Here is a 15,950-nt window from a genome sequence, read left to right as displayed (position 1 = left end):
AGATACTGTTGCCATCCATATTTTACAGAGAGGTTAAATGAACTTCCCAAAGTCACAGAACTAGTAGCCAGTGAGTGGCAGGGCTGGGGTCCAGTCCAGAGAGCCTGGCTTTAGAGCCTATGCTCCTAACCCCTGGGCTGCTGCTAGATTTGCATTGGAGAGCAGTGCACTAGGAGGCTGCATGCTTCATGCAGCCCAAATGAGGCAGCCCTCTGCCTCCTGCCTTATGGTACATCACACCATGAAGTCACAACCCAAGGGGGTAAAATCCTCTTCCAAAAAAACCTTTGCAAGGCAATGTAGATCTTTACTGTAGGGTAGTGCTGTTAGGGGGTGGGATATACAGTGAGGCGGAAACAATACTTATGTAAGAGTAGGGGAAGGTGGGTCACAGGAGGGGCAAGGGAGGTAGAAAAATATCTCAAGATCCCTCTCTCAGATCTTCTTCTCTGTAGCTGCTCATTTTATTTTCTAAATACTTTCCTTTGTCTCCATCTCATTTTCCATGATAACCCCCAACTCTCAGTTCCCTTCATTACCCTGTCTTTCCCAGATCTTTAAGGTGTGGAGCAGTGTTGCCTACTGATTAGCCCTGCCATTATACTCTCTACTGCACTCTGAGTCACATATCAAAGGCCTGATATAGAGGTTCTTGCCTCCTTTGAAGGCTAAGAGAAGGAAAACAACAAATATTTATAACCTTTTTAACTTCGGTGTTATTGTATGGCCATACCCAGAGTTATTAATTCAGAGGATGTTTTGTTCCTGATGTGGTAGATGCCAGCATGAGAAAGGAAGCCCAGACCCACATAGCATTCACTTGGTATTTAGCCTGAGCCAAACTGAGTTATGGATATGGAGAACTCTTCTTGGGAAGCAGTACAGGGAAGTTCTGCTGCTAAAACTGTGACTTGGTAATATAAATGTACATCAGCTAATTTCCCAGGGGGAGGATTCTAATAGCAAACTTCTGAATAACAAGGATAACCATATAGCAAACATTTATTCACCATTTTTATGGGCAAACATGAGATCTTTGTATTGAAAAGTAGAATATGCCATGGCTGGTTTGGTTGAGCTGTTAGAGCATCGGCCTACAGACCAGAGAATTGTGGGTTTGATACCTCGGTTGTGGTTATCCCCCGGCCCCTGTCGGGATGTGCAGGAGGCAGCCAGTCGATGTGTGTCTCTCTCACATCAATGTTTCTCTCTCTCTCCCTCTCCCTCCTACTCTATCTACAGATAAATTTTTAAAAATACCCTTGGGTGAGGATTTATAAAAAAAAAGGGAGATGAATGACATACAAGGAAAAATTGTATTACATCTCAAAAACTCATTAGTAGAATTAAAATTTGAATTTAGAAAGAGAATTCAAGCCTTGGCCAGTTTTGCTCAGTGGTTAGAGCATTGAGCCAGGGCCAAAAAGTCATGGATTTAATTCCTAGTCAAGGGCACATACCTCGGTTTTGGGTTTGATCCTCAGCCCTGGTTGGGGTTGTGTAGGAAACAACCAATCCATGTGTCTCACATCGATGTTTCTTTCTCCCTCCTTTCTCTCCTTCTTCTTCTCCCCCTCCCTCCCTCCCTCCCTCTCCTTCCCTCGAACTCTATCTTTAAAAAAAATCAATGGAAAGATATCCTTGGGTGAGGATGAAAGAGAGAGAGAGAGAGAAATCAAATCCAGTACCTCACAAAAATCTAATCAGTTGACACACTTGAAAAGCCATTTCAGCCCACTGGTGTGCCTCAGTGGTTGATCATCAACCCATGCACGAAGAGGTCACCGGTTCAATACCGGCAGGGACATGCCCAGCTTTTGGACCCAATCCTCAGTAGGAGGCATGCAGGACGTAGCCAAGCGATGTTCTCTCTCATCAGTGTTTCTATCTCTTTCTTTCTCCCTTCCTCTCTCTCTCAAATCAGTAAAGGGGGAAGAAGCCATTCAGAATATGGAGGAAAAGGTCAAATAGATTAAATCAATAATTAGGAAGAAGATAAAATGGGAGATAAAGAATGGAAATTGAGCCCTGGCCGGTTTGGCTCAGCGGTTAGAGCGTCGGCCTGCGGTCCGGAGAGACCCGGGTTCGGTTCCCGCTAAGGGCACGTACCTTGGTTGCAGTTTGTCCCCGGCCCTGGTTGGTCGTGCGGGTGGCAGCCACTCGATGTGTCCCTTTCACATCGATGTTTCCCTCTCTCTCTTCCTCTCTCTCCCTCACACACTGTCTGTACAAAAAATGGAAAAATGTCCTCGGATGAGGATTAAAAAAAAAAAAAAAAAAAAAGAATGGAAATTGATGGTGTTGAAAACAAATGGATTAATTGAAAGTTGTTATGTAAGAATCTGTGCTTCCCCCCACGGTTCCCCAAGTGACAGGCAGCCAGGCATTTACCAGCTCCACCTCCACTCTAGGAAAAACAAGGAACAGGGGTGAGTGGGTGGAGTTTCTCTAAAGAAACTGAAAGACAAGACAAAAAAGAACTCTTTGGCTAGTGTACTGTTTGTTGCCTGAGAATAAAGCTCTTCACATTTTGACATTTAGAATATAAGTGGGTAGGGATCCTGGAATAACAGCCTCCTTCCTGTCTGCTCTCCTCCAAAAAAACTTCCTAGTAGTTGATAAGCTGTGCTGAGAGCAGAAAGCTTCCAGTCAGCCTTTCCATTTGAAAATATAAGCAGGCCACCAAAGATCAGGAGATATTTGATTACATAACCTATAACTTAAAAGAAAAAAAAAAATTAAGAAAAGAATGACCAACTGAATAATTTAAGATATACAGAGAAGCCCTGGCCAGTTTGGCTCAGCGGTTAGAGCATCGACCTGTGGTCCGGAGGGACCCGGGTTCGGTTCCCGCTAAGGGCACGTACTTCGGTTGCAGTTTGTCCTCGGCCCTGGTTGGTCGTGCGGGTGGCAGCCACTCGATGTGTCCCTTCACGTCGATGTTTCTCTCTCTCTCTCTTCCTCTCTCTGCCTCCCACTCTATCTGTACAAAAAATGGAAAAATATCCTCGGGTGAGGATAAAAAAAAATTTAAAAAAATTAAGATATGCAGAGAAGCTTAAGACACTCCTTAGGGTGCCCAGAGAAATAAAAGATTTTTGGCAACCAAAGAACAAGTGTTTTGTTGTAATAAATGAATGTAAGGAAAATTGCTCTGGAAAATTATAATTGATTAAATCAATAGAGGAGTTGGAAGATAAAGTTAGGGAAATCTCTATAAAGTAGAATACTAAAATCAAAGAGATAGAAAATATGAGAAAAAAGTTAAGACATGGAGAGCTGATCCACAAAGTCTGATCCAACAAGTGTTATGTTTCAGAAAGGTAGAGTCTGAGATATCAGAAGAGAGGAAATTTTTTATTTTTATTTTATTTATTTCATTTTATTTTAATTTTATTTTTGGTTAATCCTCACCCGAGGATAGAGTGGAAGGGAGAAAGAGGGAGGGAGGGAGGGAGGGAGGGAGAGAGAGAGAGAGAGAGAGAGAGAGAAACATCGATGTGAGAGAGACACATCAATGTGAGAGAGACACATGGATTGGTTGCCTCCCATGGGACCTCAACTGGGGCCAGGGATCAAACCTGCAACCCATATACATGCACTTGACAGGGAATCGAACCTGAGACCCTTTGGTCTGCAGGCCAGTGCTCTAATTGCTGAGGCAAACCAGCCAGGATGAAGAGAGGAAATATTTTTTAAAAAGAACAAACACTGGTGAAGGCCGGGGGGGGGGGGGGGGTGCTGAGTGAAGAGAGAGGAAATAGGGAATATCTGTAATACTGTCAACAATAAAAAATATATATTAAAAAAAATAATAAAATAAAATAAAAATAAAAAAGAACAAACACCCTGGCTGTTGTGCTCAGTGTTCATAGTGTCAACCTCTGCACCTAAAGGTCACGGGTTTGATTCTTGGTCAAGGGCACATACCTGGGTTGCAGGGTTCCATCCCTGGCCCCAGTCAGGGTTCATACAGGAGGAAACCAATCATTGTGTCTCTCTCATATTGATGTATTTTTTTACTCTCTTTCCCCCCACGCATTCCATTTTCTCTAAAAATCAATGGAAAAAATATCCTCAGGTTAGGGGACACACGCACATACACACAAATAAAAAGAAAAAACATTTCCAGTGATAAAGAAAAATAAATGGTCTAACTAGTGTGGCTCAGTGGTTGAGTATTGACCCATGCACCAAAAGGTCACTGATTCGATTCCCGGTCAGGACACATGCCCAGGTTGTGGGCCCGATCCCCAGTGGGGGCATGCAGGAGGAGGCTAATCGATGTTCTCGCTCATCGATATTACTGTCTCTCCCTCTCATTTCCTCTCTCTTCTAAAATCAGTAAAGGAAAAAAAAAAAAACATAAAAAAAGAAAAATAAATGCTTTTAAATTAGATCACTTAGGCCTGACTGGTGTGGCTTATTTGGTTGAGTGTTATCCTGTGCACTGAAGTGTCTCTGGTTCAGTTCCTGGTCAGGGCACATGCCCAGGTTGCAGTTTTGGTTCTCATTTGGGGTGCCTACAGGAGGTTGTGATAGATGCATCTCTCTCACATCCATGTTTCTCTCTCCCCCCTCACTTCTTCTCTCTAACATCAATAAAAAATATTTTAAAAATTAAATCACTTAGCAACTGTGAATGGGAGGAAGAAACTTAGATCTATCTATGCCTTTTTTGAACACTAAAGATGGAAAAAATGTCATAAAATGCTTTCAGGAAGAAAAACACAAATCACCTACAATAAGGCAACAGAAAATGAATTTTTGTCTTTCCCCAAACAACAAAAAAACCAACATACATAAAACAAAATATGTGAAGCAATGGTGTCCAGATAATAAACATTAGGCAATAAGGAATAATGATTCCCTGAAAGAAATAGAGTCCTATGATTGCCCTATCTTACCACTTGAGACCATTTCCAGGCTGTAGCAGAGGGAGGGAGTACCCAGGTGGATCCCAGTGTACTTCCTGAGTTGAGAGTCTGGTGAGATCAAGGAAGCTAGAGTAAAGAAGGAAGAATTGCCCAGAGACCGAATTTCCAAGATCTACCCAGATTCCCCTGCTCTCACCCATTCCAGATGTTCAGCAAAGTATTGATCTCTGCATTCATGCATGAAGTAACTACCAAAGGTGGAGGGAAAATAAAAACCATATGAAAGTATTCAAGAACAGTGCCTAATGCGTGCTGAGAGCTGGGAGTGCCTGGTCCCACAAGTTAGACTGAAAAAGCACATAATTCACGGCACTGGGTAGAGTCCTCAGGAGAGTTTTGCCTTGATGATGGGGAAAAAGCCCTAGACTGAGCACTGCTCTAGGGCTTCGAAACAAATCATGAAAGCATCAAACTGTTTGCAAGTAACTTAACTGCATCCCAGAAAAAAGCTCAAGGATATTTATAAGAACAGAAAAATGCCTAGCACCCAACAAGGTAAAAGTCACAATCTCTGACATCCAAAGATTATCAGGTTTATGAAGAAGCAGGAAAACATAACTGATAATAAGCAGGAAAACATAACTTATAATGAGGTAATCAGTCTATCAAAATTGACCTAGAATTGACAGAAATTCTATAGACAATAAAGTAGTTATTCTAGCTGTATTTCACATTTTCTAGAAGCTATAGGACAGATTGAACATGTTAAACAGAGACAGAAAAGTTAAGACCCAAATTGAACATCTGGATATAGAAACTGCAATTTCTAAAATGAAAAATATGCTGGATGAGATTAACAGCAGATTAGACACTGCAGAAGAAAATATTGGTAAATTTGAAACCATAGTGATAGAAACTATCCAAGAAGAAGCATAAATAGACAAAAATGCAAAAGGATTTAGAGAATATATATCAGTGATTGAAAAATCAGGTATGAGGACAGAACAGACATTTTAAAACTCAGAAAGTTTTGCCTCTCATTAATCTTTTCTTAGAAAGCTATTGGAGCTCTGGCCAGTTTGGCTCAGTGGTTGGAGTATTGGCCTGCAGACCAGAGAGTCCTGGGTTTGGTTCCCATAAGGGCACGTATCTCAGTTGCAATTTGTCCCCGGCCCCGGTTGGGGTCGTGTGGGTGGCAGCCACTCGATGTGTCTCTCTCACATCGATGTTTCTCTCTCCCTTTCTCCCTCTATCTCCCTCCCACTCTATCTGCAGATAGATAGAAAAAAATATCCTTGGGTGAGGATTAAAAAATAATAAAGTAAATGTTATAGGATGTACTTGGTCTGCAATAAATAAGATATATATGGTTTTAGTATTATAAACAATAATTACTGCTATTTATAAACAATAATTACTAGTATAAATAATAATTACTAGTATAAACAAATTTCACTATGTGTAGAGAAGAAGTGTAGGAATGAGAATGGCCACAGAAGAATGACATCTTTGCCTTAAATCAATATTTAATTTCTAAATTGATAAGAAATAGTGATATAAGTATTTTAGAACAAAATATGGAGGTAACTACCAGAAGAAAATGTTAAAAGACTTCTAAGTTGTTGCCCCTAGGAGTGAGACAAGTGGAGGTTTGCAAAAGGTTGCAGTAGGGGAATGCAATTTTTTTATTACAAGAATTTAGTACTATTTGATTTTTTTAAAACCATGAGCATGTATTTTAATTAAAATTTTATTTTATTTATTTTTATTATTGATATTAGAGAGAGAGAGAGATAGAAAGAAACATCAGTGAGAGAGAATATCGATTGGCTGCCTCCTGCATGCCCCCCACTGGGGATCAGGCCCACAACCTGGGCATGTGCTCTGACTGGGAATTGAACTGGCGACCTCTGGATGCATGGGTTGATGCTCAACTACTGAGCCACACTGGCCGGGCAATTAAAATTTTATTTTAAACAAAGGCAGAAAAGTATATGTATGTGCACTTGTATATATGTAAGTATATATATGCCCATCATTGAAGATATTCGAAAAATGTACTGAAGTTTCTGAAAAGATAGTTTCCTTGAATGGGACAGCAGTTATTAATATGTATAGATTCTAATATAATTGATACAAATTTTATTATTCTGATCACTTGAGTTTTCACAAAGATATTCATTTCTGAATGTCAGAAATAATTTAAATTGTCCTAATGATATTGATTCTGTTATTTTAATTTTTTGCCCTTGTGTTACAGTTGCAGGATGTGAGTTTGAGCCTGTGGAATGTCTACAGCAAAATGGATCCTATGTCTCTGGAGAGTTTGCTTTCAGAAGTAAGGAGCTACACTGTATTTTACTTACAAATATTACCACCACCTCACATATCTACTAATTGTGTTTAACTTGAAGAAATGCAGGATAAATTTTAGCTTACTTTAGTCAAAGAATTGAGCGGTTTCTTCTCTGATTGTTGTCTTGAACTCCTTGAAGGTAGAAGGGGACCTGGAAAAATGATACTACCTCGTCCACACTAAGGAAACCTCACCTTGGGTGAGACCAAGGCTGCCGGTCTGGTCCAGGGTTTAGGTTTTCATCTAAAGACATTCTTTCTGTTGGGCTGAACTTTAGAAAAACAATATAGAAGGTGACTTTTTGCACTCTTTCTCTGGCATGAAAAGATTCAAAAATGAGGTATGGCTTTAAGGAATCAAGGATTAAAGCACAGATCAGCAAACTTTCTGTAAAAGACTAGACAGTAATGTTTTAGGCTTTGTGTGCTCTGAGAGCAGCTGCAGACAATACTTAAACACATGGGTGTGTCTGTGTTACAAGGAAACTTTGTTTATAAAAATATGTGGCCTGCCCATAGACCATAATTTGCCAACTCCAGGATTAATTTTTCATCTGAAGTTTGAAGGAAAAAATTCAGGATGGAAAGAGCAGTTTGCAATGGGGAACAACAAACAAAATGAAGGAATAGATACTTTGATTAAACAGCTCAGTAGTGTCTCTCAGTGGTCATGAATAGATATGCACGGAAAAAGAACAGCTTGTAGCCTTTAAAGAAATTAGCTACAGCCCTGGCTGGTTTGGCTCAGCAGTTAGAGTGTCAGCCTGCAGTCCAGAGAGACCCGGGTTCGGTTCCTGCTAAGGGCGCGTACCTCGGTTGCGGTTTGTCCCTGGCCCTGGTTGGTCGTGCGGGTGGCAGCCACTCAGTGTGTCCCTTTCACATCGATGTTTCTCTCTCTCTCTCTCCCACTCTATCTGAACAAAAAATGGAAAAATGTCCTCAGGTGAGGATTAAAAAAAAAAAAAAAGGAAATTAGCAATAATATCAAGCCCCCCCACAATGAAAACAACACACCAGTCTCACATATATTAATGCCTGTATTTTAAGTAAAATATTAGCAAACAGAACATAGTATCGTGTTAAAAGCATATTCTTTGATGAAATAGGGTTTATTAAGGGTTCAATTTTTTTTTTTTTATCCTCACCTTAGGACATTTTCCCATTTTTTGTTCAGATACATTGGAAGGGAGAGACAGGAAGAGAGAGAAAAACATCGATGTGAAAGGGACACATCGAGTGGCTGCCTCCTGCACGACCCAACCAGGGTTGGTGAAAAATTGCAACCAAGGTACTTGTCTTTAGTGGGAACCAAACCTGGGTCTCTGGACCACAGGCTGACACTCTAACTGCTGAGCCAAACCGGCCAGAGCCAAACCAGGGCCAAGGGTTCAATATTTAATATTGGTAAATCTATTAATGTAATCACTGTACTAATTTTTCTTCTTGGAGCCATTTATGACTCCATAAATGCGAAAAAATCATCTGATAAAATTGAACATCTATTCTGTTTAAACATTTCTAATCAAATAGGAATATAAAAGAAAAATAAACCCTGAACTTTTTGTTTGTTTGAAACAACCTAGTCATCATCAACCACCCATGGCTAGCCTATTTTGGGGGGAAAAAAGTGAAAAATGCAAAAAATTACAACAATAATATTGTAATAAGAATGATAAAGTTTAACCACAGCTAAAGAAGAGAGATAAGTAGTTTAGGAGTTTCTGAAAGTGTCTGAGACCCATTCCCCCCTTGTATACAGAGCCCTCAATGTGAGGGAGCTGTAGGTCACACATTGGGGCTAGACATAGCATTGTAGTTTTGAGAATATTGCAGGCATCTCTGGAGTCAGTGGAGAGGGACCACTCAGGAGGACATCTTTAAATGCAACAGTGACATGCAGCTGAAGAAGCAACAGTGGTAATCATCATGGACTTAATAATAAGCCCTTTCCTGACTTTCCTACTTTCCTCAAGCTTGGTATTCTTAGGTGATAGCATGGGCTAGAAATAGAATTGATAATGTCCAAGAACTTTACAAATTGATTAAATATATCAGTCCACAGATCCAAGAAGTTTAGCGAACCCCAAGTTGGATAAAACAAATATGTATAGAAATAACTATAAATTTGTTCAGAGATCTCTTGTGGTGAGTCTACAAATAGTGATAAAATTCAAATCCAACAACCAAAAGAAACTAAAATGCAATTCAGTCATTATTTGTATCTTTAAAAATTAATTTAAAAGGAGCCAATCTACACCCATATTATTTCTTAAAAGCTATTTTTTCCTCCCTTCTCTTGCTTCATAGCCTCCAAACTTCTCTAAAACCCCTTTTTATCTCCGCCATCTAAACTTTTTCTGTTTCTATATATTTTTTCTTTGCCAAGACTCACACTCTTAAAGCCAGACTTGGCATCTAGGCTTTGATTCATGTTGGCCAATCGCTGCTGGCAGCTCTTTGATGGCCAGAGAACCTATAGCTCCATGTTTCTTGGTCATATACCACAGAGCGAAAATGCATACTCCTCTGAGATTTTATTTAGAAACATGTGCAAAACATGTTTGATGAGAAAAATAAACAGAGTATATTTCCATCTTTGTAACACAGTTTGTATTTCCGTATGTCAGAAACTTCAAGTCATAGTCTTCCTGGTCTTTTTATTATTTTACTTATTTTCATTTTCTCATTTTTATTGCATTATGTAATTCTTAAATACAATTTTAAGTATTGAAATTGAGCTTCTTTCTCCACTTTGAACCATCTGAGAGCTGCTACTGCCAATACTAGCCTAGGGCCAAGAGATCTGTCTGAAATTCAGCATCCTTCTCCACTGGCCAAAGGCCAAGGCACACTGGCATGTTTCTTGGGGTTTTCAGACCTTTGCTGCTTTATCTGACCTTGATATCTATCTGAGCTTGTCTTCTGGATTTGACCTGGAAGACTGTGAGCAGATAGACTTTCTCTTCTTCATCATGAGATTCAACTGACCAGTTCCACGTACATACACAGTATCCATTTCCACAAATGCACTATTTGTGCTGGGGAAAAGTTAGAGAATAGTGTGTCTGGTGGAAAGCAACACAGGCTCTGGGTATCTCTTACCTAGCTATATTTCCACTTTTGCTATTTGATAGTATTGTATCCTCAGGCAGGTCACTTTACTGTTAGTTCCTCAGTGTCCTATCTACAAAGTGGGCAGGATGTTAGGAAGATTTAGATAGATAGATAGATAGATAGATAGATAGATATGAATATTTCATATATAATGCTAGTTATTTTTAGTATGAAAATTTATTGCATCTTTTATTTATTTATTTACTTATTTATTATTGATTTTAGAGAGAAGAAGGGAGAGAGAGAGAGAGAAATATTAGTTATTTGCCTCCCTTACACACCCCAACCGAAAATCGAACACACCACCTTCTGGTGTACGAGACAGAGCTCCAACCTACTGAACCACATTGGCCAGGGCGGCATTTTCCATTATTAGTCATAGCATGGAACTGAACATGGTATTTAACAGTTCACTCTACCTTACTCGGTAATTAGTGCTGACACATGCATCTCCCTCAGGAAAGTCTTCTAGGAGCAAAGTGCCTGTCTTCTGTGTATCCCCAAAGCACAGTGTTTTTCACACAGAAGAGAGCCAGAGAATGGCTACCGCTCGGTTGTATAACTGCTTCTTGTTATAGACCCAGACCAAGATAGGTGTCACTATGTAGGTCATTAAAATGGAAATATATTTCTGAGCTTGTTTCTAAATATAGTGTATTATACAGAAAATAAAGTGTATTCTGTATTAATAGCTATATTGTTTCTTTTTGTTTTTCTAAACTTCACAAAATGAAGCTTTCTGGTATTACCCAAAGGATTGGACAGAGTCCAACAAGTGAGGCACAGACCCACACTGGGCTTATGGCCTCAGATGTGGCTTCCATGAGGCCAGTAAGTGCATTATGGGTCTGAGAGAGAGAGCAGACAAATGTCAGAAAGTCAAGGGGGAGGCTCAGATGTTCTCAGCCATTTGGGGCTGGTTGACAATAGAGGCAGAGAAACCAAGAAGTATTATAGGCATCTAATGTGCAAGGCCTGGTAATAAAGCACTTTATATAGGTATTTTATTTAATTCCTGTGATATCTCTGTAAGGTAGATAGTAGTCAGCCCATTACACATATAAGACAGTTGAGGCTCAGAGACGTTCATGTCCTTGCAAGGTTACATAGCCAGTAAGGCAGAACAAAGATTCCAGCACAGGTCTTTCTGAATCAAACCATACTTTCAGTGCTAAGTTGTAGTGGCAGCCAGCTGGAAATGGGGAGAGGGTCTGGCACTAGAAGAACTGGACAGACATTGAAGGTCTGTGGTTAGTTAGAATGTTGTAAGAGTGGGGAGTGTACTTCCCTCCAGAGTCCAGGAGACCATGTAGGAGTAATCCAGTGCCCAGGTGGGAAGACTGTCTTGGACCTAGGATCAAGATAACTGATTAGACCTGAAAGTAGTGATTCTGGATCTTAAACCAGAAGGTCTAATTTACAGGACCAAGGCACAGAGGTGGAATGGCAAGACAGTCTGACCCAGGCAATTGTAGATTACTAGTTACAAGTGTATATTTATGTATATAAAATACATATGTAAAAACAGAATGAGTATTTCCTAAAATGTTAATAATGATGTCTATTCTTTATTTTTTGAATTTTCTGTAATCAATGTATATTTTTTAAAGACTTTTTATTAAAATAACACAGCCTCAGAAAACAACATACAACTGATGTATAACTTAATAATTATTATAAAACAAAGCAACAGAAACATACTTGCTACCCCAGAAACAATCCATCGTCTCCTTTCTCCTCCCCCAAGAATAACACTGTCATGAATTTATGGCAATCACCTCTTCACTTTTCCTTGCAGTTTTATCATCCAAATGTACTTCCGTTAATACATAGTTTAGTTTTGCCTGAGTGTGTATTTTATGTTTCTTTTTTTTTTTAAATCCTCACCCGAGGACATTTTCTCATTTTTTGTTCAGAAAGAGCGGGAGGGAGAGAGAGGAACAGAGAGAGAAACATCGACATGAAAGGGACACATCGAGTGGCTGCCACCCACATGACCCAGGCTGGGGACAAACTGCAACAAAGGAACATGCCCCTAGTGGGAACCGAACCCGGGTCTCTCTGGACCACAGGCTGACGTTCTAACCGCTGAGCAAAACCGGCCAGGGCTGTTTCTTTTAATCTATAGGTTCCCCTTCCATCTCTTTGGTTCTCCCCAGTTTGCCCCCTACCACCGCCACTATATATTTGTTAAAGAAACCAGATCATTTGTCTTGTAGCTGTCTCATTGAGATTTTGTTGATTGCATTCTCATAATGTAATTTAACATTTTCCCCCATCATCCATATTTCCTGATTATTGATCATTGAATTTTGAGGTTTAATCTGTTTTAGACTTGGAATTGACCATATCTCTAGTAAGTTTCAGTTTCTTTGAGTGGGGAATGGTATTTCAATACCACAATCTAGATGGTAGGAATTCTTATTGTTACTGGTTTGATCGATGTATTTAGATCTCTTCAGTGGACAGAGCTAGGAAATTCATACTCTCCCTCCCTCCCTCCTCTCTCCCCTTCCCTCCCCCTCCTTCTCCCTCTGCCTCCTTCCACTCCCCGTCCCCATGTGCATGTATATATATACATACCTAATCTTTTTATCCTACATTATATATAAAACATTTGGAAAATATCAGAACTGTCACCTTCATGATTACTGAGAATAATTTTAGATGTATATATATAATATATATATAATATGCATATATGTGTATACATAAATATATACACATATCTTTATATAAATAAAATATAGACCATCTGGGCAGCAAGTAGTGAAGTCACTTGAGAATATTATTTACACTAACTATTTTCAGCAGAGGTTCCTTGTGCTGTAATGCCTAGGGCCAGAAGTACAGTCAGTACACAGCTAAAGCAGAGTCCATAGGTCTGAGTAGTTGTATATCCTTACCTGGAAGAGAAGAATGGAGGAGAGCATAGATCCAGCTGGCCAGTTTTAGTGCAGCAAACAGAATGCCTCCTGTGAGTAAGGCATTAGGCTAAATGTCCAATATATATACACTTACACTGTGAGATGGCCATTGAAGATGACTGCCCAATTTGAGTACAAATTAGCAGCAGCTTTAAAATAAGGACAGGGATGTTGTATCTTAAGCAAGTCATAGCTGGTGATTTTTGGTTAACTGATGATGCCGTAATAAGCAGAAGCATAAAGCAATGTGTGGTGATTGGGAATAGAAATGAGATTAGAGAGGAGGCTGAAAAGCAGCTGAAATGGGGGAGGGAGGCAGGCTGCACATAGAGGAGAGTCAACTGGGAAAGATGCTGAGTTCCTCATACTCCCGTGACCACTAAAAGGAGGTTGTGAGGGAGGAAAGGGCTCTGGGCCACTGGCCACCTTATTACCCACCAGACTTCTGACTAAAGTCAACTAATTTGTCCTTGAACAAAGCTTTACTGATATAATGTAGTATATATTCTGATATGATGTGGTGCATCATGTCAGTTGTACCATCTTGTAGGTCCCTCTTTCCAATAAGGGTTGCTTGAAAAAGGCACGTGTAAAAGGCGGTACTCACATCCTCCCACAACCATGTCAAAATTACAGCTAGTCCTGGCCAGTTTGCTCAGTAGTTAGAGCAGCAGCTTGTGGACCGAAGGGTCGCGGATTCAATTCCCCATCAAGGGTATGTGCTGGAGTTGCAGGTTCGATCCTCCAGCCCAGTCAGGGTTGTGCAGGAGGCATCCAATTAATGTGTGTCTCTCTCTCTCTCTCTCTCGCATCAATGTTTCTCTCTCTCTCCCTCTCTCCCACTCTGTCTAAAAAAATCAGTGGAAAAATATTCTCAGGTGAGGATTAACAACAACAAATTACAGCTAAACTACAGAACAACCATCAGTCAGAACCACCTGAAATCTAGCTGAATGCAAGTCCTACAACTAAAGATATAAAGAAGACACATTGAGACTGGTAAAAGAGGTAGAGATAGAGAATGGGCTAATTCCACTCCCACATGAGGTGGATAAAAATTTGGGAGGGATATCTCCACTCTGGAGGCCACCCTTGGGGAACAAGGGATCCTAGCCTCACACCAGGTCCCCCAGCCCAGCATTCCTGTGCCAGGAAGAGGAGTCCCCATAAGTTCTGGCTATATAAACCAGCGGGCATTGTGGCTGAGGGAGACAGAGCGCTTCTGGAGTCCCAGGCAGCTCCTCTTAAAAGGACCTCACGGACTTACTTGGACTCTCTCATTCTGAGTTCCATCGCTGGGACAGCAGCTCAAAAGGCGCCAGGAACATATAGGGAGGAACTGGCCCAGCTGGCAGAGGCCATTGTTCATTTTCTGAGCTATTCCTCCTAAAGAACCGGCAGCTAGATGCCATGTCTGAGTCTCCATCAACCTGGCTCATACTATGGCTTATGCTGGATGGCCCCAGGCAGAACACAAGTGGAGGCTGACCTTGGCCTGCATCTCTCAGGAGGTCCCAGAGCCGGTGCACCTGATAGACAGCTTCAGACCACGTTGAAACACCACCCAGCCATCTCCACAAGCAAGACACTCAAGGGACACACTCAGTGGGCACCAGAGCCCCACTGAAGTAAGGCCTGTTCCATGATGTGGACCCCTGCATAGCTGATCCTCCATGGTGATCACAGCCCGTCCTTGCAGCTGATAGGTCTGGGGGTAAATTCTGCCATCGATGTGCCAATAATATTTGAGGATCAACTATAACAGGAGGGTGTGCACAGCCCACATGGGGGCAGGGGGACACACCTGGAGTGCTCAGCTCAGGTTAATCAGCAGACTGTGCCACTGGACCCTACAGGACACTTACTACATTGGGCCACTCTACCAAGCCTGGGAGATGTGGTAGCTCTACCTAATACATAGAAACAAACACAGGGAGGCTCCCAAAATTAGGAGATAAAGAAACATGTCTCAAATGAAAGAACAACAAAACTCCAGAAAAAGAATTAAACAAAATGAAGACAAGCAATCTACTGGATGCTGAGTTCAAAACACTGGTTATAAGGATGTTTTATGACTTAGGGGAAGAGTAGCTGCACTTAGCACTTCAGCATAAAAAAGGACATGGAAATCATTAAATAACCAGTCAGAAATGACAGATACACTAACTGAAATGAATAATTTACAGAGAAACAACAGAGCAGATGAAGCCAAGAAACAATATAGTGATTTGGAATCTAAGGAAGCATAAAATACCCAATCAGAACAGCAAAAAGAAAAAAGAATCCAAAAACTGACAGTGTAAGGAGCCTCTGGGACAACTTCAAGCATACCAACATGTGCATCATGGGGGTGCTGGAAGAAGAAGAGAGCGAGCAAGAAGTTGAAAACTTATTTCTAAAAATAATGACAGAAAACTTCCCTAACCTGGTGAATGAGATAGATACACAAGTCCAGGAAACACAGAGAGTCCCAAAGGAGATAAACCCAAAGAGGTCCACACCAAGACACATCATCAAAATACAAAAGGTTAAAGACAAAGAGAGAATCTTAAAAGCAGTAAGAGAAAAAGCAGTTACCTACAAGGGAGCTCCCATAAGACTGTCAGCTGATTTCTCAAAAGAAACTTTGCAGGTCAGAAGGGAGTAGCAAGAGATATTCAAAGTGATGAAAAGCAAG

General features: G+C 40.7%; 1 protein-coding gene across 1 annotated transcript in view; it reads left to right on the top strand.

Moving 5' to 3' along the window:
- CUNH20orf194 (chromosome unknown C20orf194 homolog) overlaps positions 1-15,950 on the top strand; it is a 121,456-nt gene that overhangs the window by 13,440 nt on the left and 92,066 nt on the right. Inside the window, exon 6 of the mRNA XM_036245658.1 lies at positions 7,138-7,215. Coding sequence (XP_036101551.1) covers positions 7,138-7,215 — 78 coding nt within the window. The remainder of the gene's footprint in view (positions 1-7,137; positions 7,216-15,950) is intronic.

Source organism: Molossus molossus, unplaced genomic scaffold (assembly GCF_014108415.1).
Source record: "Molossus molossus isolate mMolMol1 unplaced genomic scaffold, mMolMol1.p scaffold_m16_p_6, whole genome shotgun sequence".
NCBI lineage: Eukaryota > Metazoa > Chordata > Mammalia > Chiroptera > Molossidae > Molossus > Molossus molossus.
Note: the sequence above shows the minus strand (reverse complement) of the source record. Positions and strands in the feature narration are given on the sequence as shown.